The sequence below is a fragment of the Rhipicephalus microplus genome, chromosome X (assembly GCF_043290135.1).
Source record: "Rhipicephalus microplus isolate Deutch F79 chromosome X, USDA_Rmic, whole genome shotgun sequence".
Classification (NCBI taxonomy): Eukaryota; Metazoa; Arthropoda; class Arachnida; order Ixodida; family Ixodidae; genus Rhipicephalus; species Rhipicephalus microplus.
In genome coordinates, this window is record NC_134710.1 from 414,363,740 (window position 1) to 414,383,387 (window position 19,648).

Below are 19,648 nucleotides of genomic sequence, written 5' to 3' on the forward strand. Positions count from 1 at the left end.
CGCCAGCAAGATGTCAGGGTGCGGGACATCTACGTAAGCTCGAGCCAGTGAGCTACACGAGAAGGAGTGTTCCCACCGTGGACGCTACGACAACGGACTCAACGCCACGTTGCCCGGTGCTACGGTGACCGCAACGACGGTGTTCGTGAGTGTCATCTTGAAAACTTGGTGGCGTGGGAGTGAAGTGCGTTGAGTGTTAAGGTGTAGACTTACGTTTCGCGTGGTCAGGAACTTCTCAATAGACCCTTTTTAACCTCGTATTGTCCTCATGTTTTTTTCAGATTTCTTCGTGTGTGTTCTTGTGCCCATCCGATATAAAGAACGCCTTCGTGTTATCAGGTTTTCTTGAGTGCGTCCGATGACCGGAGCCTGGTGAGTAAATCCCTTTACGCACCACAATTGGCATGCCTTGCCAGGATCGGCACTTACCATCTTCCCGCCGAACAACCGTCGCACTCAAGATGGCTGATAATTTGCAAAGACTACTATGTAGTCGAGGGAAGGTTAATTGGTCTTGCTCCGTTTTAGAGTGAGTGTTGCGAGAAGACCTCGAAGAGGAACGCGAGAGGATTGATTTTGAACTGCAGTACATAAGCATAGATGACATTGACTATGTGTGTGTAAGACGGAAAGGAGAGAAGCTACTGTCGGAAATCCGCACGGCTACCTCATACATACAAGAGATTTCCAGACTTAGGGCTGCGCTTAACAAAGCTAATGAGGTGGATAGGGTAGATTCTCAGCCAGACAAACCATATATCGCTGCTTTTGTCGAAAATTTGCCAGTCACACGCAAAAAACGTGAATGATAAAGAACTGAACGGGTTTGCTCCAGGTACACCGTCTGCAAAAACAGCTGCGAAGTGAGCATGTGGCGACAACACAGTGTGCAGTGATAGAGAGCATGTTAGTCTTTGCCTTCCCGAGTTAGGACCATTTAGTCAAACTAAGACTGTTGTGAACAGATATCAGTCTGTGACTTCAGAACCACCAAATGGTCACGCTAGCAGGAGTTATGTGAACGAAAGCGCAGCCAGTAACCACGATAGTGTTGACGTACAGGAAGCTTGTGTCCTTCGCGAAAGCACGCAAGCAGGGTGTATGCTAGGCCCAAGTCAGACAACTACCTTACCGGCTGAAGGGATCGTTCAGAAGCTCAAGGTAAAGCAAGTTCGTGATGACATTCCTGAAATACAGCCGCAAGGAAAAACGTCAGGCAAGAAAGACCTGAACCCCTGAAGCACTAGCGGAGTTAGGAATGCCATAAGCCCGATATGTGGCTATTGGTACCACTTCAGAACAGATGGGCATCCAACCAGAGGAAGCTTGCCGTGTTGTGGGTACCCCCCAGCCGGAGACTCAAGTAAAGATTTCATGTTTGACTAATGGAGGTTGGATCTTAGGAGGATCGACAAAGCTCCGCGTTACTCAGAAGCGAGCCGAAAAGAAGAACGCTGGTTCTTCGCGAGCACTTGGAAGAAAAAAGAATCAGTCTATAAACCTGATGCATCGATATCGAGCGTTCCTGTCCTCTCATTGAATCTATACTTTTATGATGCCTACTGGCACCTCTTAGGTATTGTGACATGTCATATGACAACAAAATAAGTTGCATCGCCATCCACTTTTGAGATGGGCTCATGTCAAATCAGTGCAAAACATGTTGCTTGGTGAAATGTAGAGAATATAGTCAAAGTGACATCGGAACGAATGCAGCAAATAGTGCGCTTCTCGTGTTTATTGGAGTGCTCCATAAGTGCCGGCAAAATACTTAAACAATCCAGCCTATAACATTGGTGCAACTCTGTTTCCAACTTGTGCGTCTGACCTTTGACTCGGCAATGGACTTTGAACTGGATGAATGAATCTCGGCAAACAAAGTGTCTATCTGATACCACCTCTACATCCTTCAGCATCGTCATACTACACGCTCTGTGAACTAGTTCAACAGCAGCAGCCAAAGTGCGTACAACTTTCTAAAACAGGATGGAAGATTGTGATGCCTGTGACGAGCGAGCCATAGGGGCAAAACCCTGAGCGCCGAATCGAAACTCAGAAGAGAAAAAGAAGACGAAAGTTGAGAGAGTGTGCGTGGATGGCTTTGATGGTTGTCGGGGCTTTCGACCCCATGTCCTGGGCGCTCGCCCCGCTCGAGCATGACCTGAACACCAGCAAAATGTCAGGGTGCGGGGCATCGACGTAAACTCGTACCAGCGAGCTACACGAGAAGGCGTGTTCCCACCATGGACGCTACCACGACGGACTCAACGCCACGTTGCCCCGTGCTACGGTCACCGCAATGACGGTGAGCGTGAGTGTCGTCTTGAAAACTTGGTGGTGCGGGAGTGAAGTGTGTTGAGTGTTAAGATGTTGACTTACGTTTCGCGTGGACAGGAACGCCTCAATAGAAGCTCTTCAACCTCGTATTATCCTGATGTGTTCTTAGATTTTTTGTGCATGTTCTTGTCCCCGTCCGTTATAAAGAAAGTGTTCGTGTTATCAGGTTGTCTTGAGTGCGTTCGATGACGTCGACTCATTGAGTAAACTTCTTACTTACCACACCATATCGACCAACTTTTGGCCAAGGATGAGGTTACCGCGCGGCAAACGCAAACTTGATGCAATAATTCAATCGTTAAATTGCCTTACTGTCAGGCACGTCTCTTATTCTTGACTCGGCAAGCTCTGCTCAGCACAGTGGCCCACTTACTGGTTTACAATAGTTGCGACTCCCTTAATGGGGAATGGCTCTCGAATGAAGAGGGCGGCCGTTCTCGTCTTGGAATTTCAGCCTTTCATCGCTGAGGCACGCAACAGTACAAAGCCGAAGGAAAACAGCGAAGCTGCAGCGCCACCCATTTTTCGGGAAGTGGTCACGAGCTTCAAAAACGACCACTTTCGACCCCAAGCGATATGAACTAAACTCGCAACCGTGAAGACCAACGCTCACTGTGAGCTTCTGGCACATTGTATCACCCCTGAAGTGCAACAGCTGCATAAATTGCGCATTCAGAACTCTAGCTGGCTATCAACAACATGGACATGTGAGTGGTGATGCAGAGGATACGAGACGATAGCGTAACTGAGGAATCCCACAATGCCCCTGCAAAAGCACGTGACCTCCGCCGCATTTCTCGCTCTGCAGCTCGCACATTGCGAGGGCCTCTCCTGAACCTTCCTTCTTCCATGTTGAAGGAGCACAGGAAGCCACCAATGAGAACCACCTTCGAAGAGGTCGTCGAATGTGCTTTTGCCATCTTCATCGTTTCTTGCAGGGTTTCTGGGATGGTTTCTTTCACCATTGGAGACAAAAAGTCTGATATTGCCAGATTGAGACTGTACAGAGGATGCAGCATTGCCGCCACACCTATTTTGGCTCGGAGACAATCAGCGCGCTGTGTCTCCTCCATCAACTCAATTATCAGGACTATTTTCGCAAAAACATTCCTCACTAAAATATTATTCGTCAAAATCTGATGAATGATTTTTTGTGGGCATTACACACTTCTCCGCGATCATCCGAAAACTTTTTCATCGATCCACAACCTATATTAGACCCAATTTCTACACCGAGTCATCCGTTTGTGATTTCGATCAGCGTCCTGAACAGCCGTCATTGTTGACTGATACCAGAGTTTCCCAGAATATATCGTGCCACTTAAAAACATGCTGTTTCAACGTGACGTTATTGTACGTTTTCTAAAGCGTCTCGAGCATCTCTACCTTTCTTTAACTCCAATTTTACACAAAACGTGATGTAAACTTTAACTTCAACGCGCTGCTTCAAATAATCGTTCATTTTTTTATGACAAGGGTGCAGTAGAAACTTATGCGCAATGGCTTGTCGCGCCTCAAATAGTGGCCACAGGCAACCAAAACTGGGCTATGCTTTTAAAGCTTATATCGCCCACTAACTCCTGCACCTGAAGCGCTGCCTCGCGAGATGGCGCGACTACAGAAATTATTGCGGGTACTTTTGAAACATATATATATGTATATATATATATATATATATATATATATATATATATATATTTATATATTCAAATACGTATGTATGTATGTATAGGCAGGCATGGTGGTTGAGTGGCCGTAGCATTGCACATAGTCAAATAGATCTTCCGTGAGCGGTTACAACGTGGATTATTTCGATGTTTCGGCCTAGAGTATGGCCTTCATCAGGACTCTATGCCGAAAAAAAGTGTATATATATATAAATTAAAATCTTACATTGTACAGACCATATTGCCAAAAAAGTATAGGAAAAGTTATTAGGCCAAATTGTAATGTAAATATGAAGAAAAAACAAAGGGTTAAAAGATAACTTGCTGTGGACGGGATTCAAACCTGCGACTTCCGAATAACGCGTCGATGCCCTTCCACTGAGCTTGCACGGCCTTATACTTTCCTTGGCAATATTGTATGTTACATCTTATTAATACAGTGTTACACATGGCAGAAAACTAGCCCTTAAGTATACACCTCTTTTGTTGATATACACAAAAGGTGTGGATACCTAAGGGTAATCTATATATATATATATATATATATATATATATATATATATATATGGGAAAGAAGGGTATACCTAAGGCCTCGTTTTTCCATGTTAGTAATGCCAAGTAATGTACACGGGAAGGTATTAGAACCAATGGAATGTAATTAAGAAGAAAAAGTAGATGAAAAAATAACCAGCCGTGAGCTGGTTGTATATATATATATATATATATATATATATATATATATATATAAATATATATATATATAGTGTTCATGGAGACTTAACCCTTACATGGGTTGTTTGACTTTCCTGCAGACAGACCTTTCTGTAGACCTGGTCTGCAGAGCAGACGCCGAGCAGACGGCAAGCATACGTTTCTGATAATGTGCATCCAAAGTGCGGCACGTAGCCGTATGTAACACATTTATTTATTTATTTATTTATTTATTTATTCTATACTGCAGACTCGATGTCCAAGCAGGGTGGTAATACACATAGAAATAAAATAATTGCAAAATGAAACAATAAAGGGCGAAGAAGGTTGTTTGGTAGGTTAGTTCATTCATCACATGTATTAGTAAGACAGTTTCATTCACATATGGTTCTTGGAAAGTACCAATACTTCAGTAGGTCTGTGCGATAAAAATATGGGATCAAGGCCTTAGGATGTTGGTGTGGGGTGTGCCGGCTACTAATGGGTGTCAAATACGGGTATGGGTCTAGAGCTATTTTTTTGTTCAAAAGTTGATCAAAGAATTCTAATCTAGCTTTTTGTCTTCGCATCTGCAGTAAGGGAATGTTGTTGGCTAGCATTAAATCTGAGGGTGAGTCTAACTTTGAGTACTTGTTGAATATAAATTAAACAGGTTTTCTTTGAATACGCTCAAGAGTGTATATATTACGTTTTGTATAAGGATCCCATACTATGCTCGCGTACTCTAGTTTTGGCCGCACAAGGGCTGTGTAACAAAGTAGTTTAAAATTCGTAGGAGCACTTTGAAGCTTATGTTTAAGAAGACATAGTTTACGAAAGGCAGATGAACAAACATTATCAATAAGGAGATTCCAAGAAAATTTGGAAGTGAGTGTCACATCAAGCTATTTGTAGGAGTTTACTTGTTGCAGTGGTGAAGACCCTGATATGTATGTATACAATTGTTGATTCTCTTGGCGAGTCACTGGAAGTATTGTTTGCGTTGAGACACATTCTCCATATGTTGCACCATTCATATATATTGCAAAGGCTAGTGCTGAGATCGTTGAAATTGTTAGTTTTGAACAAAACACAATCATCTGCAAACAATCTTATTTCCACACTAGGGTGAATAACATCAACAATATTATTGATTGATATACAATAGAAAAAACAAAGGGCCTAACACACTGCCCTGTGGTACGCCCGATGTGACCGGAAGACTGTCCGAATATTGGCCCCCTACATCAACGTACTGTTCGCGATCATTTAAATACGCAGAAATCCAACAAACGAATATTTCGGGTATACCTATTGTTCTAAGTTTGGAAATGAGTTTACTATGGAGAACTTTATCGAAGGCTTTGCAGAAATCTAAGAAGAGCATATCTGTCCTCCCGTGTCTATCGATGTTTAATGCAAGAGAGTGAAACAGTGTGACGAGTTGAGTTACGGTGGATAATTCTTTCCGAAAACCATGTTGATACATGGTTAATGTAGAGCGTTCTTCAATACACTTGTTTTTACTAGTAGCTATGACGTGTTCAATAATTTTACGACGTTGTGAAGTTAGTGAGATTAGACGGTAATTTCCTAGTGCTAAGCGGTCCCCCTTTTCAAAGATGGGTACAAGGTCGGCTGCCCTCCAGTCACTGGGCAGCTGGGAAGACAACAAAGAACATTAAAAAATAATAACAAAAACTTTGCTAGAGATAAAGCATATCGTCGTAGAAACACGTTTGGTATGTTATCAGGACCACAGGATGCCTTAGTTTCTTTATTTAGCAACATAGACACCACGCCTGGATAAGAAATAAACAGCGCTTCAGCATAAGTAAAGGCTGTAGCATTAGATATAGAGTTGAAATCAGAAGTGTTGAACACACTCTGGAAATATTGATTAAAATGCCGTGCAATGTCTCTCTAATCGGTGACGTTGGTTCCATCAATCGATATTTGGGATACAGGTATTTTCTTTTCACTGATAAAATTCCAGAATTTACTGGGGTCATTTGCAATGAAGTTAGGTAAGGAGGTTTTAAAGTAATACTCCCCAGAGCTGCGGACAGTCTGAGCGAGACTGTTGTGTGCATCATGTATCAAATCAGCCATTGCCCACCTTTTTTTCAGTCGCTTAACATTGCGCTTCATATGAATGATGTTGCAATTTATATATGGTGTTTGTTTGTTAACTTTTTTTGTGCTTGGAAGGCACAAATATATCTAAACAAAAATGACACATTTGTTTGAATTGTGTCCAAAGCACGCTAACATTCACGTCATCAAAATTTGTAAGACATGTTTCTAGGTGTTCAATTATGTTTGCATCATTAGCCCTGGAAAAGTCTTTAAAGCAGTGAAATACCGGGTTTTTATGGTCAGTTGCTGGAACAAGAGGAAAGGAAGTGAAGACATAGCTATGATCAGAAAGACCTTGTCTTACCTCTACTGTATATTCGGAGAAATTGCGGTTCAGAAACACAATATCTCTAATATTGAGGTGGAATCCCTCTGTACGCGCGTAGGTACCTGAACTACCTGCAATAGGTCATGTATAAGCATGATGTCAAACACTATGTTAACATGTTTTGAAGTGTTAATGCCGGCGTCAAGGCGCTCCCAGTCTACTCTGGGTAGGTTCAGGTCACCAATCAGTAAGACCTTTTTACTCTCAAATTTGGCCATATAAATTTTCAGTGTGCTAAGGTATTCTGGAGTAACGTCTGGGGGTCTGTACAACCCAATTACAACAAGACAATGACTCCAGCATGTAGCCCTAATACATAAGCATTCTATGTCAACAAGATCATCCAACAAAACAGCATCGATCCACTGTTTTACCAATATAGCCACCCCTCCTCCGCTAGTGCGTCTGTCTTTACAAAAAACTGTATAAGATGGAGGGAAGACGTCGTCATTAGGCAAATGCTCATGTAGCCAAGTCTCGGTAACAACCGTAATATGTGGATCATGTTGCAGCAGAAGAACTTCGAACGCTTCAGTTTTATTCACAATGCTTCGGGTATTAATATTTAGTGGACTTAACTGTTTGTTACATATTGTTGAATAGGTCATGCGTGCGGCTTGGAAGATTGACGGTCTCCTGCTTTTACTCGCCTGTTTTGCAATTCATCCCAATAAAATGTATCTTTATCTACTATAAGCCTGTCGTGTACTAAGAATACTTTTTTTCCTTGTTGCTTTTCGTTCTTAGCATTGTCCCACAGCATTTTTCGTTTCCTAAGTGTCGACTGTGAATAATCATTTTGAATAGATACCGTCGATCCTTTCAGTTTTTTGGGCATTTTCTAATATTTCTTTCTTTTCATTGAAATTCCAAACGTGGAGGATGATAGGCCTTTTACCAGTTTATTTTTCTAGTCTGTGTGTGCGTCCGATGGAATCACATTTCACACCAAGCTTTTCTGTGAATATTTCCTTAAACACTTTTTCCCTCAGGGTTGCATCGGTTTCACTAGGGCACTCGGGAATACCGTGAATAATTAAATTCGACCGTCTGGAATGGTCTTCGAGGTCGGTAAGCTTTTTGTTTTGAAAGTTTACAATATGTTCCAGTGATTGTAGTGTTCCCACCTTTTCACTGGGAATGCTGCGTTCTTGGGAATCCTTTTGTGCCGTAATGAAATCACGTACCATATTTCTCAATTCAATAAACTGTTTCTTTAGTTCAAGCACTTCATCGTGAATTTTCACTTGGCCGTTGAGCACTTCTTCAAATGTGTGCATACATACATATATGTATGTATGCACACATTTCGGAAGGTGGCACGTTTGATTGTAATGATTTAATAGGTTCACCTTTCAGTCACGTATTAGTCACCGACAGGTCATCCCCGTACAGACCTCGTCTGCAGATTTTCTGCTGATGTCGATTAGAGGGTAAGCAGAATTTTCTGTTAATCTGGGCCCTTTGAGCGCGTGTGTGGATGCATATAGTATATACGATATATTTATACATTCTGGGTCATGACACAATCGATAACATTCACTAAATGGACTTGACCTCTCAGTCACCTCTCAGTCTCCCACCAGTCACCCCCCTACAGACCCTTTCAGCAGATCTTTTGCAGACGCCGAACAGACATGTCTGTTTATGGGGGTCATGTGTGTGTTTGTGTGTATGTATATATTACATACGTATATCTATACAACTGTGGGTCACGACACAATTCATAACGATAACGAACTTCACTTCACCTTGTAGTTACGCACAAGTCGCGCCCGTACAGACCTAGTCGGCAGAATTTCTGCAGACGCCAAGCAGACTTGTCTGTTAATGCGGGCAATGTAAATATATATATATATATATAGTATGGGTCATTACACATTATATTACAATCACTAAAGGGGCTTCACCTTTCAGTCACCCACCAGTCACCTTAGTCTGCAAATTGTCTGCGAAAAAGGCTGCAGCTTTTCTGAATCCCCAAGGAACAGCCTCTCAGCTGGTAATTAAATGTCGCTAATTAAAAGAACATTGCACATTTCCCCTACATATATTAAAAATATGCGTATTTTCTTGTTACCTCATGGTCACCATAATTATGCGCTTATTCTGCGTATGTATAAATGTGAAATTTTGAAGCATACGTATTTTCCTACCGGCACTCAATGGCCTGCCAAAATACCATGGCTATATATACCGGGTTGCTGTTGTTAGGTTGTGAAGTGCGAGAAGCTATGTGTTTGGTATTTACTTTGCTGCTGTTGCGTTTGTGTTGGGCACGTGTTTGGTGGGTGTATGAGCGGTATTATACCCTTCGGTGCGGCATGTTCCTTGAATGTTTGGGCTAACACAAATAGTAGCTATTGATTACTCTGTTCACAGTGACAATGCATTGCGGATATTCTGCAGAAGTGCTGCAGAATTTCTGTAGACTTCCTGCAGACGTTCCAAAGATATTCCGCAGGCTTGCTGCATACTCCACAGCTACAAATGCTCTGCAGACTTTCTCCAGAACGGGTGTACCAATCGCCTACTCGGACGTGAGAGAGGGTTGACCTAAAGTTTGTCACTTATCTTCATACAATCTGTATCGCGGATGACTGATGGACTGTAGAGATTCTGCAGATATGATGCAAGTTTTTTTTGCAAGGGAAACAATTCTACATGTTGCTGCGCAGTAGAGACGTCCGTCTCATTGAGGACCGGCACGTGGTTGGCAACGCCTTCATCTTTCTCGTGGCTGGCTTCGAGACGACGGCCACTTCACTTGGCTTCCTCATGTACCTTTTGGCAACACATCCCGATGAGCAGGAGAGGCTTCACGAGGAGATCGAGGCCGCATTTGGGACCGACGGTGAGCTCGTCTACGAGGGCGTGCAGCAGCTCAAGCGACTAGACATGGTCATCCAGGAGGCGCTGCGCATTTATCCGCCCGTGGTGTTGTTCATCAGCAGACGCTGCGTCAAGGACACCACCATCATGGTGACGTTTATTTTTGTACTCTAACCTTGTCTTCGCACTACACATTTCCCTTCTTTTATTAGGCAAACAAAACTACTGGGAGATGCTTTCTTGACATTAAGTTTGGATAGCAGGATTTTTTTTGCGCGGACAAAAAAGAGTAATCTGCAAGCTTAATTTTGCTGATGTTCTACAGTTGTTGGCTGTCTTTATCCTTCGCTTAAATGTATTTCTGCGTTTAATGTTACTTTCAATCATTATATTCTCGTTATTCGTCAATTTTCGCACATTCTTTTCAAGGTATCACTGGGCCGGATGGTATGTACCTCCACGTAATATTGCTCGAAATTTCAGTATTATGAGACCAGCAGCTTTACACAATTTACAGGGCGAAAAACCAAATTCTTCCTTGGCACAATAAAAGAAATGAAACTTTTGTGTTAAACTCCGGGTAAAAACATTAGAGAAATAAAGCGTAATAAGAAATAAAATAAACAAAGTAAACACAGATAAACTTATGCTTGGGTAAGACAAAAAGAATACTGCCTTAACAGCAACAGGTCTCTAAGCACAACGAAAATTCGCAATAAAATGACAAAGATAGTTTAAAACATGGCGTATTGTTTATGCTAAATTATTTGACATGAAGAGGGAAGGAATATCATTTGGTTATGTTGTGCGGATAAAAGCTGTTCTTGTAAAATTTAGTCTTACAAAGTATTGCCGCATGCGAAAAGCTGTGTGTTTGTCTAACTGTTCGTGCTTTTAGAGGTGTTACAAAAAAAGGCAATTGAAGTCGAGTTTGCCTTTTCATGAGGCTATATAAGAAGTGCTTCCGAAAACCACTAATTTTCCACGTGTTTGAGAGTACACTTATTTTAACGGTAAGCCTTACTAACGACAGGGAATGTTCTCTTTTTGATTTTCCAAACATAAATTTAGCGGTCTTCCTTTGTACAAGTATCATATTCGTAATATTCTTCTTGTTATGTCTGACACAGCTCGAGGCCTTACCGACCGAGCTGCACTCTAAATTACTGCCCAGCATGCTCCACTGATGACCGCACAGTAGACGAGGGGAAGTGGGAAGACAGTATAACGAGATAGTGTGGCAATACAAAACACTATAGGGTACAGACAGCCATCCGCCCCCTCTCCCAAGATTCACAAAAAAGAACAGTCTTTGTAATAACAGCAGCTACAAACTAGGACATTTTGAATCATGTTTTCTCACACATTATATACCTCGATATCCACGAAACCGAGAAGTACAAGCATTCTGACTTCTGAGCCACTTTGAAGCATATGGTAAAACAATGCCAAGGTATTAGTGCCGTTATGAGTTCGCAGCCTCTAGTGACAGCTGTCGCGCGCGCTCGGAAGCCGCACTGCTCAGCCCAGCCGCCAAAGTTCTGGTGTGGGCCGTCCAGCAGGCCGAGGAAGCCGCTAGGATTCAAGAACTCCTGGCCGTAACCTAGGTGGGGCCATTGACCCACCCAACCAACTTCCCGCACTTTCATTAAAGTTTTTTCTCTTCCTCCTTTTTGTTAATTGTGGTGATCCCCACAGAGTAATGAAATTTCGAAGGCACAAATTTGCACTCTAAGTGGGAGGAAAAAGAGTCAAAAGAGGGTCCCAGCACCCCAGTTTTCTTCAGGCACTCACTTGACCCCTTTTAAAAGGTATAAGAAGCACAAGAGAGTTAGCATCTTTAGAAAAGTCAAAGCACTCCCGTCAAGCGCGTTTCCATTGGCTACCGTAATGAAGGCGCTGCCGTCTGGACTATACATATCGCGCCTTTGCCGTTCAGTATCCTCTTGACAGATTCTCGCACGGCGCCTGCGCATCCGCAACCTTCTCCTCCACGATTCCTTCGTCGTTTTGAATGCATTGCGTTGGCTGCACTGCTCGCATTGCTCGCGTGTTGTGGTTCGAGCGTACATGCGCGTCATCAGCGGCGGTCGCGCCAGGTTCCATGCTCGCAGTGACGCTTGGAGGGAAGAAAATGAATGGAGCTGCAGAACGGACAACAGGCCCCTGTTAACGGTGAGTGTACTGCTTTCGTAGGCACTAATTACACAGCATTAGCCGGGCTTCTGCAGCAGCTCCGTAGAGGTAGGCCACCAGCCATTTTCAACAATAGCCTACGTTCGCAGAGCATATGCTCAATTAAAATTGTCACTTAAATAGTTGACGCCGCTGTGCGCGTTGTTTTATAAGTGATTGCGTCACTCATAAAATTAGTGTTGCAGTGACTAATCAAGAGCGATTATTAGCTGATCGCACATCGTCTATGCACTGCTGATAGCACTTGATATTGTTTTGAGGTGCTCTTTAGTCTCCATCACAATAACATTTCCACCAATACTCAAGTATGCAGCGTGCTTCCGAGCATGGCAACGGGATTGATTTATATGTTGGGTTCAACGCCCCAAAACCACCATGTGATTATGAGACACCATAGTGAAGGGCTGCGCAAATTCCAACCACCTGGGATTCTTTGACGTGCACCCAAACCGGAGCACATGGGCCTACAGCAGCCGGGATTTCATCCGGTTACCTGCGGGTCAGCAGCCGAGTACCTTAGCCACTAGACCACCGCGGTGGGGCATATAGAAACGGGAAAAAAACTAGTTGATCCTTACATCTTATGAATCGTAAAGCACGAAAGTAAAACGTGTGCTTACTGAGGTAGTTTAATGCTTATTTTACATAGATGTAAGAGAGCTTTTATTATGTCTGTAAGTGTTTAACAACTAAATATAGGCACCGTTTTTCGTGAATCCGCGTTGACGCTAAGTCATACATGTCCATGAATAATGAATGACTGATTAAATATGCCCTTGGGGGCTTATATGTCTGAGGTAGCTCTAGTGATTAAGGGTGAAAGCTAAACCAGAGAAACTTGTGTGACAGCCAGAAGACTGAGACTGTTTCTACGCCAAATTCAGCCTAAACTCATCTACTCACGTTATCTTATAGTTATTGAAGGTCAGTGCCTCATTAGCAAAACGCAACGCGCATTGCGTCTTCTCTCTTGACGGGCCACGATCGTTCGCGGGGCGAGCTTAAGCGGTGAATGCGAAGTTACATTCAGGGGAAGCAATTAAGCGCGTGGATGTATGCTTTTCCGAACTGTTTTTGGTATGGATGGATGCTATGAGCCATGCCGACGTTCGGGTAAGATCACCACTTTGCAGCTTGTTAAGGCCCTCACGAAATTTCACTTCTTTCGGAAACGCAATGAAAAAGATGGGCGCATATAACAGACGCGTCATCATGAACCACGGTCAATGCATCAGAACCACGGTCATGATGCATTATTGCACTTTACCGGTACTACTTTGAGATATAAAAGGCGCGTTTCAAAGCGTGCATGGTATGTGACCATGGCGTTGTGGATAGCGTGCACTGCAGCTGTTGACGCCGACCGCGAGGTTGTGGGTTCGACTCCCGTTGACGGAAATTTTGTCATGGGAAAATAATTTCAGACATCATTCCCATGACGGAATTACATCACTGAAATCTTCGGGGACCCCAGCTTGAAACACTTGTTAAAAATTTTTTTAACTTCACACTTAGGCACGCTGTGTATAATGAATGGTTTCGGTTGGCTTAAAGACGGTAGTTTGAGCTGCAGATATTGTACGACGCTTCCAGCGCGTATGCGTTAATCACTTAAAAATCTCGGATATGTCTCAGCGGTAACGGGAAAATCTCTATACTTTAGACAGTGTGCGTTGTTGCGGCCACCTCCATGCACTCTTTTCCCTCATTTCTGTTAACTGTTTTCATGCTTTGTTTACATTTACAATGACGTTGAGCGTTATAACGAAATGGAGTGAGTATACGCGACTGTCGGAGCTATGTGCACTAAATCTAGCATAATAAAGGGAAAGAAGACAGCTACCCTATGTAGCACGAAGCCACGAGAAAAATCTGTACATGTTTCTCAGAAAGCTTCTTAGTTGCTGAAAAATTCATCCTGATTCGGAGTTTAAAAGCGAGACTAATGCCTTTCCGGGACGGTCACTCTGCCGATTCAGAAAACCAGGAAACTAGTAATTGACAGCGCGAAAGCGAATTCATTGACAACTCGAAGTACATGAACACACAGACACTTTCCTTTTCCTAACGTTTCCGCCACCTTACGGGTTTCCACAGAACTCATTTGTAATACTTGCGTTGATTTGCTTCGTGTTGGGGATGAATTCTTCCTCGCTCTGCGAATGGCTAGCTTTACGTATTCTAACACATTCGGACCCCTGTTTACCCAAGAAGCTGAAGCTAAAGTATCTACGAACACTTTTTCTTTATTCACAAAATGTAACAATTTTCTCTAACGAAGTCTCTTCAGAATTTCTCTAGGTGACGTCTTTAGAAAGATTGGACGAAATTACTTGTAGAAATCTAGATATTGTCTCCTTAGGAATGTCGAACGCAATGTATTCAAAGAACGTTGGATGGTATGACTCCTAAGCGTTGTACGTAATGTCACCGAAAACGTTGTACATAGCGTCTTCATAGAAATGCCGTATGTAATGCCGTCTGTAAATGTTGTTCATAAGTTCTTACTGTCATCTTTGGATTGTTGTATTCAATGTCTCCTTGGAAATTTCCTGCGCCATGAGGAGTAATATAGAGGCCACATGGTGCTTTTTGTTGCATACAGTGCCTAGTGTGCACAACGTGACACCATAGCATACATAAAAAGGTGTAATAAGAAGCGGTGTACGTTGAAAATAGTTATATTGCTTTGCATGCAGCAATATAATGCCAACAGCAGCCTAATGTTGACTAATGCCAACAGCAGCTACTATTTCGCTGTGTAGTTGATGAAACAGGATGGACATGATATGCAATGATAGTGACGAAAATTTCCATTGGACGCTTAACACAACAGCCATTAGAAAATACATGCATACACGCACCACGCCAGTTGACACATACGAGGCTACAGCTAGGTACCAATAAATTCAGTATGCTAGTTCAGTGAAAATCCAAATGTTGTTGCACCACCAACAAACCAGTTGCATGCAGTTGGGATTCATGAAGTCAAAAGTCTGAAAACATTTCGGCCGGTCAGAATGAAATCTGCGGTTAATTATTTTTAAGACGCCAATAACAAATAGTCTGACAATCCGTAGAACATACATTGCCGTTCAGCTACAACAACTAAATTTGCTGACCAAGTATATCGGCACTTGCAGCCTGTTATACATTTTAACAGAGCAATCTGTACCTGCATGTTGGCTCGAATGACTTGAGTTGAACATACAATAAAAATTTTCGTTGCCCTTAGGGCATTCACCAACGTTTTGGTGTTTATAATACTCATGTTACTGTTGCCATTGTTGCGCAATGGCCAACAACTGGTAATATGAACACCTGCAAAAGTTCACAATGTTGGTTTGTGCAACATTTTACCTATATTTAGCATGATTTCATGTCGTGTTCCTCGATAAAAAAATATAACGTGGCCACTTTCCCTCCGCATGCTTCGCATAACGTAAATTCCCAAGCTACGTGGGATCTGCCGTAAATTTCAGAGTGTGCTTGGCTCAATCGGTAGGGCGACTGCCCCGAGAAGGCCTAGGTCCCGGGTTTAAAACCCCCACCAGGACGTACTTTTCCGCCACTGACAAGCTTTCCTTTCTGAGAAATCCGCATGGATTTCGTTGTGACTTCGTGCTACAAACAGATGGTTGTCTTTCTCTTTCTTAACTCTTCCGCAGCCTTGCGGCTCTCCGCAGAACTCCTTTGTAAATCCATGACAAGGCTAGAATGTACTTGCACGAGCACAGGCGCACACGTGCACTCTAGCCCGGTCGTGGTAAATCTAGGTTATGCCATGTCAGATGTAACTGTGAACGGCAACCGCTCGCGTTGGTGTTGTTCGGGTGTTTCTACTCGCATGTTTACCTAAAAATTTAGAAATGGGTAGAATTGTTAAACACGAAGTCAGTAACCGCTGACAATGTGCCGCTGAGTGCCGCAGATTAGACTTGGTTGTGCAAATATGCCGGCGCAAAGCTGAGTGCATTCTGAGTTATTTCTCAAGATTTATGAGAAAAGAAGCGCTATAATTCGTGCATAGCCAGGGTCTATTGCGAAACGAGGTTTCCAGCTTCTCTTACCTAGCAAGGTTATTTGAAACGAAATGCTCGTGTCAAATGTGTGTGTATACTTACTGTGTTAGCAAAGATGGCTAAATAAAATTGATCAGTCTGTGTGTGTTTGTGTCTTGGTTATCCCTAAAATCCTGGATTTCTTTTCTAGCTTCTTCACTCAAGTTGACAGCTACACTCGAGGGAACGAAGGTATCATTATGGTGTAGCGCCTTATCACAACTATCAGAAAAATCAGCAGCGATGTTCGCCCTGTCAATGAGGCAGTCAGTCGTACAATTCTTTTGGTTGGACAAGATGACCTAGAAAAAAAGGTGAGTGGAACCTACGCAATGGAGCTTAAAACAATTGCGTATGTCGTGTAAAAGTAACATCAACTTGTGCTGCAAGTTTGTCACCAAGTGACATGTTGGGAAAAATACGATTTGGAAGTTTTGTTTGACACGATTATGACAAAAAAACATGGTTCCTTACTATGCCTGTTTGCCTCTGTTGTTTTGTTGTGAGCTTTCTTTAAATCTGTGTAAATAATTGTGTTAGCTTTGCAAACACGTTATATGATAATATCATGTAACGGTTTCACTTTTATTTTTCAGCTTTCATTTTTCATCGCTGCTCCCACTGAACAGGAGCGACAAGATTGCAAGTCTCAAGGCTGGTCCTCCAGTCTTCATGACTTCTTTATTCGTAGTCATAAGAAATAACTACAGAAACATGATGCGGATGTCTGCTGTTTGTTTTCCATGATATCACATTATGCATAACACAGTCAATTGCTTTGGTTGGCAATACTCATACAGCATGTAAAAGAAAAATACCTCAACTTGTTTATTATAAATCACAGACCACCTTTTCGCGCTTTCTGTATTACTACGGGGGACATGGTGTGTTGTTTTAACGAGTTTGATTACAATAATGCTAAAATTGAGCTATCAATTTTGTTGTGCCTGGGCAAAATGGTAAAATTATTGGAGTTGCGTAAATTGAACGCTTCACCATTTTTGAACAGTAGCCACTCATATGTAATTCACAGATCAACTGGCTCGCTTCTGGAGTGCATGCCCCCGTCTGCTCAGTGAATTTACTGGGCGGCACAGCTAAATACATAGCTAAAGACATGGTTCGACTACTTCATTTAAGCCAAGTATTGTTAAGATCAAACTAATTAAATCATAACTTAGTAAGCCCATGCTAGTGCAGCCATGTAAAAATAACACCGAGCTAATAAGACTATGGTAATTAACACTAAGCTGTATTTTCGGTAACTAACAAGAACTAAATGTATTCATGCGAATGAGGATTATACTGGTTAACACACACTAGTTAGAACATTGATGATTAAGCATGATATGATGTATTGTAAATTAAACATATCAGGTTAAACAGCACTATTCAAGATATGTGAAGTAACACCTAGCCAGTTAATGCCATTATAATTAAGATTGAAGTGACGCAGTCTTCACCCTGACGCAAACCGAGCAGACAGAGACCGATCGAGCTTCCCTTGGGGCTCCAGCCTTGCACAAGTAAAGTGAGGTGACCAATAAAGCTGCTGCTTAACGTCCACCGCATCGAACGCTTGACAGTCAACGCAGCATTCTGAAAATCATTAGTTCATCTCGGGCCTTTCAGAATCAAAGAGTTTGAACCTGACTGCACGAGTCAATCTGTTTCATTGACAGACACCCGTGGCGAAGAGTTCGCCCACCCACCAAGTTCTCTCGTGCCGAGACGCTCACGTGCTCACGTGCCATGTCAGCGAGCGGCATGATTAATATGTGAGCTTAATCGCACAAGCTATGCACGCATACACGAAGAAATAAGTTTTGTGTCAGCACGTGGCTATAATGTCCGGCATTTAATTTCACCGCGCTCACAACGTACCACTTGAAGCGATGTAGCAAGCTCCACTGATGACATTTGTGGTGGGAAACGTTGCAATTTACTTGTTTGCGGCGATGTTGTTTCTACCGATTCATTACTGCGGAAAAATCTTCAGACATATACTACGTGCACCAGTAACCTGTCCTTCTATTTATCGGTAATATTCATAGAAAAAAAAGGAGTGACTATTTCCTTCGAGAGTGAAAGCTTCCCTGCTGCAGGTGTGACAAAAGAACTTGCCGAAAAGATGACACGCGCTCACCAACATACCTTTGGGAGGCGCGATGTTCAGTTTACAAAAAGAAAGCGCGTCAATCAGGCTGACACCACTGAACTCTTGAAATGTTAACTGCGTGCCAGCGCTGACACGTTCGCTCGTGGTGTTCCTTTGAAAATCACCGCGAATGCCTCACATGGGCTTGTGACGCCAAGCTCTTTTTTGTAGCCAGTTTCATCGACGATACACACAGAGTTCATGTGCTGATCATCGTAGTGCAAGTCCAGACCGAGCTCGTGTTTCCGAAAAGCTTGGGAAATCCTGCATGGCATCTATGTTCCTATTTTCAGCACGCTAGCATAAGCGCAAAGCTAGAGCTGTTATGATGATCAATCATATATGCTAAGTTAGAAAGACTATCATTTCTAAAGAAAAAATGTGGCTGATCTCTTTTTCTAGGAATCGGTGAAACAAGAAAGTGAAACGAGTTTTCATAGAAGTAGCTGAGCGTTTATTGTGCGTTCTTTCGCCACAAGGCTGAAAGAATAAATGCTACATTGGCAAATTGCAAAGTCACGTGAAGAACGGAAAGTGGCAGCAGCTCCAAACTTACAGCGCACGCATCAAATAGAAAGCACCCACGAAATAATCATACACAGGACGATGGAGAACTAACAACTGTCATACCTCAAACCTTAAAGCACGCTGTATAAATAGAAAGGCAGGCGCACGAAACGAATGCAAATTATACACAGGACAAGCGCGAAATGTCTGAATTCTTACTTCGTGTGTGAGCAGCATGTTCCGTTGCTCAATGGGGCCGCCGCAGCGCGCGAAGTAACTTTTGTGTTCGCACGCACGCATCAGAGAACAAGCTTCGTGGAGGCGGTGCTCTCCGAAACGCGCGAGGCGACGACGACCAGGCCGAACGCGCACTTGTCGCGCCATCTCCATACTGATGACAAAAACGCCTTCAATCAGCGAAGCTCTTAGCACCGCTATATGGTATATTGTATATAGATAGCTTGCTGTTAGCGCTCTTTGTTACATGTTCATTGTAGCATAGTGGTTCACGCCGTGCGCTGCTGAACTAGGGGTCACTGGTTCGACGTCCTGCAGAGGAGGCATTGCATGTCTTTTTATTTTTGCGATCTATCGTATACAATTTACGTCACATCTGTCACGAAAATACGCCAACGGAGATAATGAAAATAAACAAATTATCATTTTATTTCTTCTAGATGATTTGTAGTGCAGAATAAAGTCACTCACAAATGAGTCACAATTTTTTTTTCAT

General features: G+C 42.8%; 1 protein-coding gene across 3 annotated transcripts in view; it reads left to right on the forward strand.

Annotated features, from left to right (window-relative positions):
* LOC119160987 (cytochrome P450 3A4) overlaps positions 1-19,648 on the forward strand; it is a 118,033-nt gene that overhangs the window by 86,511 nt on the left and 11,874 nt on the right. For 2 of the 3 annotated variants that reach the window (XM_075880280.1, XM_075880281.1), the window contains one exon: positions 9,840-10,143. In XM_075880280.1, the coding sequence (XP_075736395.1) occupies positions 9,840-10,143 (304 nt within the window). The remainder of the gene's footprint in view (positions 1-9,839; positions 10,144-19,648) is intronic. The other variant, XM_075880282.1, reaches the window with a different exon arrangement.